The sequence below is a fragment of the Stenella coeruleoalba genome (genome assembly GCF_951394435.1).
Source record: "Stenella coeruleoalba genome assembly, chromosome: 2".
NCBI lineage: Eukaryota > Metazoa > Chordata > Mammalia > Artiodactyla > Delphinidae > Stenella > Stenella coeruleoalba.
In genome coordinates this window covers 10714824-10720823 of record NC_137147.1, presented here as the reverse complement: position 1 = coordinate 10720823, position 6000 = coordinate 10714824, and the positions used below count along the sequence as shown (strand labels likewise).

The 6000-nt window shown below is 37.7% G+C and overlaps 1 protein-coding gene across 3 annotated transcripts in view; it reads left to right on the top strand.

Moving 5' to 3' along the window:
• Positions 1-1392: 1392 nt before the first annotated feature.
• Positions 1393-6000, top strand: part of UNC79 (unc-79 homolog, NALCN channel complex subunit) — a 279675-nt gene continuing 275067 nt past the window's right edge. For all 3 annotated transcript variants that reach the window (XM_079914612.1, XM_079914610.1, XM_079914611.1), the window contains exon 1: positions 1393-1525. In XM_079914612.1, coding sequence (XP_079770738.1) covers positions 1462-1525 — 64 coding nt within the window. In that variant the 5' untranslated portion in view covers positions 1393-1461. The remainder of the gene's footprint in view (positions 1526-6000) is intronic.

Genomic DNA, 6000 nt, shown 5'->3' with positions numbered 1-6000 from the left:
TTCTAGTCATAGTCTCTCCACTCCAGTTCTCTGTTTACAGAAATAGTCTTTTTGTTTGATGAATTTATAGTGGAGAAAATACTTTTCTTCATATTATTTATTTTTAAAATAACATGTTAACATTGGCTTTTTTGGGAGGTGTGTACAGTTCTTAGTTTTAACACATGTATAAATTTGTGTCACCACCTCCACAATCAGAATACAGAACTGTTCTTTCACCTCAAAAAACTTCCTGTACTGACCCTTTGTAGGTACATTCTCCCCCCACTCCTAACCCTTGTCAACCACTGATCTATTCTCTGTCCCTATAGTTTTATCTTTTTTAGAATTTCATATAAATAGACTCATACCAGTAAGCAACTGTTTGAGACTGGCTTCTTTCACTTAGTATAATGCCTTTGAGATTCATCCATTTTGTTGTATGTATTGGATAGCAATACTTCACTTTAATTGCTGAGTAGAATTCCATTTTATGGATATACCACAGTTTGTTTATACATTAATCTACTGAAGGACAGTTTTTGTCAGTTATGAAAAGAGTTGCTGTAAACATTGGTATGCAGGTTTTTGTGTGAACATATTTTAATTTTTCTAGGCCCAAGGGCTAAATCCAGCCCACTGCCTGTTTTGTAAATAGAGTTTTATTGAAACACAGCCATGCTTATTCATTTACAAATTGTCTGTGGTGACTTTCATGCTATAATGACAAAACTGAGTAGTTGCAATAGAGACCGTTTGTCTCACAAAGCCTATATAATATTTTCTACCTGGCCTTTACAGAAATAGTTTGCCAACCTCTGCTCTAGGAGTGAGAGTTTGCTGGTGTTTGTTTAACTTTATGAGAAACTTCTCAACAGTTTTTCCAGAGTGGCTGTACCATTTGTATCCCCACCAGTAATGTGTGAATGTTCCAGTTGCTCTGTATCCTTGTCATTACTTGTTACTTAAAATTTTTTTTTTTGCCTATTTGAAGGCAAAAAAGCTTTTTGAAGGTAGAAACTTTTAATTTTCTCATTCATTAGAAAAATAAGTCTGAAATGTGTGTTAAATGCTTAGTGTGGCAGATTAAGGACAGCCACAAATTCTTTGACACTCCTTTTGAGAGGTGCAGTCTAAGCCTCTTCCTTTCGAGTCAGTGACTGGCAGATTCTGTGACTACTCTGATGACTAGAATATGGCACAAGTGATGGTGTGCTAGTTTCTTGGCTCGGTCCTTAATATACTGACAGTTTCCACTTCCTATTTTTGGAACATTCTAGGATGCCTCAGTTGCCATGCAAAAAGTCCAACTGCTTGGAGGCTACGCTGGTGGAGAGGCTATACGTAGGCACATGGTTCAAAACCAAAGCTGTGCCCAGCCTTCTAGTCATTCCTGCCAAGGTGCCAGGCATGTTTGGGATGCCATCTTGGAGCCTCCAGACCATTCCATCTGCTAGCTGAGCGACCCAGTGACCTCAGTTAATGACATGTGGAACAGAAAAATCACCCTGCTGTTATTCTGCCCATATTCCTGACGAACAAAATTGTGAGTTATAATAATTAGCTGTTTAAGTCATTAAGTTTTAGGGTAGTTTGTTTTGCAGTAATGATAACCAGAACACTTAATAGTATTGGGAGAAGAGAGTACTGAGGCAGCTAGAGAGATTTTGGGGGAAGAACAATAATCTTATAGAGATTTAAGTTTTTTTCATGTGCTGTGTAATGATGTAAAATCTTTTCCTCATCTTTCCTCACAGTCTTCTGGGAAATTGTCATCATTCACTAACACATTCTGGAGTAAACTAGAGTTGGTGGTTTTCTGAAGGAAAAAAAAAATTCTCACAATTCCAATCTATCTGTCTATCTATCTAATCTTATATGTACATGTATAGCTATATGTGTGTGTTATATATACATATATATGCATACATATCTTTAAGTAAACTTTTAGAGTTATTTTAGATTTACAGAAAAATTGCAGAGGTGATGCCGAGAGTTTCCGTATACTCTTATCCAATTTTCCCTCATGTTAACACATTATATAACGATGGGACACTTGTCAAAACTAACAGATGAAAATTGGTACATTATTATTAACTGAACTCTAAACTTTTTTGGATTTCAGCAGGTTTTTTTTCTTTTAAATAAAGGCCTTTTTCTGGTCTAGGATCCAATCCAGGGTACCACATTGCATTTAGATAGATTTGTGTTTGTTTAGAATAAACCCCTGGCCCAGCAGCCTTGGATGATGGAGACAATTTGAACTCAAGATCTCTCTCTCTCTCTCCCTCTCTCTCTCTCTCTCTCTCCCTCTCCTACTTTTGTTCCCTCTCATTTTCTCTACCTTTCTCTCGTGCACTCACGTACACACACAAGCGAGCATACAAATGATGAGAGCTTTCCATTTCTGTTTGTGGGATCTGTAGAGGACTGAGCAGAGACTCCATTGACATTCGCTGCAGCTGAGGCAGTGGAGTTTGCAAGATGCAAGAAAGGAGTGGGGTGAGCATAGTTGTTTCACAAAGGAGATGGTAGGTGTACTGAAGGATGAGGACTTAAAAAAGCACAGATGCAAGGGGAAGAGGGAAAGTGTTGGAGAGAAGACAGGAGTTGGAGAATAGGTGTGATTACCTGGGACACATTCTGAAGGCTCAACCAATGAGGTCTTGCTTATATTGTGTGATATAAATAGGAAAATTAACTATAATAATTTCCTTCTATGCTTAGCATTCACCGTCATCTACTTTGCTTCTGAAATGTAGTTTCGGTTTCCTTCTGTGAGAGGATGGGGAGAGGTGGGAGTTGGGGTTGTTGAGGGAAATAGTTGTGAGTGGGTAGGGAAGTAGGGTAGAAAATGTCTAACATAATTGATTTTTAATTCATTGTAGAAAGAGCAGAAATCAGGATTCTGATCTCTGAGTCCCAAATTGTCTTTTTTTCTTTTAAGTAAGTTCTGACCAGTTTCATGCATTTGCTTTGTTATGGATTCCCTTTCTGACTTCCCCAATTCTGAGTTCTTCTGCCACACATAAGAAGAAGCTGAATTTTGGAAAGTTTATGAGGAGTTTTAGAATGTTGAGGAGGAGAAAGCAGGAAGATCTTGGGGGCTATGTATGTGTGATGATTGGGGACGGTTGGTGGGGAGGAATCTCTGCCTTTAGACAGAGTCCATTTTTTGGTATTTGTTTTAAAACCAAAAAGCCAATTTATTAATTTACAGTGAGAAATATGGCTGTCAGAGGGACTGAATATTAGCATCCTTTGGTCACAACACTTATAGGCAAGTTATAAAAAGAAGTGGGTTTTTTTTGGGGGGGGTGACCATGAAAATAAAAACAAGGGGCATAATTATGTAATTGGATTGCTTGCTGCCGTCAAGCTGAGATAATCTGATATAGCTGCTTCCATAAAAGGATTCACTAAGACCAAGCAGTTTGAGTCCCTGTGCTAGGGTACTGCTAGTGATGTGGTACTCCTTTTTCTATGCTTCCGTGTCAACTAACCATTTCTCTAGATCATTATGTGTGGATATGACTCTTTTTTTTCTTTTCTTTTTTTGTTAAAAACCACATAATACAAAATTTACCATCTTAGCCATTTTAAGTGTACAGTTCAGTGGTGTTGACTTATTCTTTTAAAAATCTACTATTGCAAGCATGAATATACCACAATATATTCATTATCCTTTTGATAGACACGCACATCCCCCCTCCCTCCCTCCCTCCCTCCCTCCCTCTCTCCCTCTCTCCCTCTCTCCCTCTCTCTGTTCTTTTTTATATAAAGTTATTTATTTATTTATTTATTTATTTATTTATTTATTTATTTTTGGTGGCGTTGGGTCTTAGTTGCTGCGCGCAGGCTTTCTCTAGTTGCCATGAGCGGGGGCTACTCTTAGTTGCGGTGCATGGGCTTCTCATTGCGGTGGCTTCTCTTGTTGTGGAGCACGGGCTCTAGGCGTGCGGGCTTCGGTAGTTGTGGCTCATGGGCTCTAGAGCGCAGGCTCAGTAGTTGTGGCACACGGGCTTAGTTGCTCCGTGGCATGTGGAATCTTCCCAGACTAGGACTTGAACCCGTGTCCCCTGCATTGGCAGGCGGATTCTTAACCACTGTGCCACCAGGGAAGCCCCCTTCCTCTGTTTTGTTACTTCAGGCAAAGTTGAAAGAAACATCTTTGTATATGCGTTTTAGATACTGGTGCTTTTATTTCTAAAGGATACATTTCTCCAACACAGTATTTCTGGTGGAGAGAATATGTATTTTGAATCTTAGTACATATTACCTGATTAGCTTCCAAAAGAGATTGCAGCAATTCATATTCCAATCAGCAATGCATGACAGTGCACATTACTCTGTACCTTCATCAATAATGGATAGCACTGCTTAAAAAATTTTTTTTTCCTCAGTTTGATGGATGAACACTTTTAGGTTGAGACTACCTCCTAAATAAAGCAGTCTTTTTTCCTTTTCCAGTGCTTTATCCTTAGTACCTGGATGGCGGCACTTCTTTTGAAAAATATTGAACTCTTAATCTTTTTTCTTATAAGGAATCTGATCTTCCTTTTTCATCCATAGCTTTGTAGTGGACTGTTGGAGGTAATATATCTTTACATCTTCGATTCAGAGAAGACTTGATCAATTGTTTTGTGTTTTAATGTGTCCAGATTGGCTTTTTCTAATAAAATTCACTGGCTAATATTCGTGATGTATAAGGACTAATGGATAATCTCTTTAGGAATGGATTGGAATGGATCAGCTCAAACTTTTTATCCTTGTATCATTGAGTTTATGATTCAGTTTCTTATTAGACAGAGAGTCTGAAAAACATTTTGAGTTATATTACTATTTCTTGGTCAGGGAAGGGTGGGCACCTCAATTAACAGTCCCAGTAAGACTACATGAAAAGGGGGATAGGATGGCTCCCCACATTAAAATCAGGGTGCTGTAACCAAAAAAAGAATTGAGAAAAGATACTGAGGGAGCTGAAACAAGTTGCTTAAATCTGAGATGATGGAAATAGAATTAAAGATAAACTTCCACCTCTAACCACGAGAGAGTAACTATTATCTGCGCAAGAAGAGACAATAAAGTGAAAGCACAAAATAGAGTCTAGAAGTACAGCTGTCAATACATAGAAACTTGATTAGACAGTGGTGCTACTGCATAGCAGTGGATTAAGAATAGTTTTTTCCAATAAATTGTATGAACAGGTGGATATCCTAACACAATGTAAATGCTATGTAAATAGTTACCAGTGCACGGCAAATTCAAATTTTGCTTTCTGGAATGTAAAAAAACCATTATGATCAGTGGTTTGTTGAATCCTCAGATGCGGAACCTGTAGATACAGAGGGGTGACCATAATGAATCTTCAGTCCATTCTTTTTTAGGGAGACCGTAATGACAGTGATCCCATATTCAAAAAGCTAAGGAAGTGAGGTTTTCCCCTGTAGCCACAGGAAGTCTCTAATAACTTCATTTTCTACTTCATTTCCATCACACGTTCCAGTGGTTCCTTAATAAGCATTTTCCTTGGATCAAGATGAGTGTTTTGTTTGAAACATTGACTGTTTGGATGAATGATCACCCAAATCTCTTGGGATATACTGAGAACTTTGTGTTTGTACCACATATTACTCACATTCTTGAAGAAATGAAGCACTGCATTATGGCTACCATTTCATCACTGGTGATAGGCTACCAAGGGTTTGGGATAAATTAGACCTCAGGACTTATATATGTTGTGGGGATAATTTTGAAGATTAGTAAAATTAGAAAAAATATTGTGATAATTCCTTTAAAAATTGGGTTTGACTACATGTTCCTATATATATAGTAAACATATATTCTAAGTACATATATACTAAATATACTATATACCGAATATATATACTAAACAAAATTTTGATAGTTTTATGTTCTTTTAAAATCATCCTGTATAAGAAGTGCAAAGGTAATTACTCCAAAAGGCAGGTAATTAATGTAACCTTTGGGGGTAGGGGAGAGAGTTCTAAGTGAGAAGGG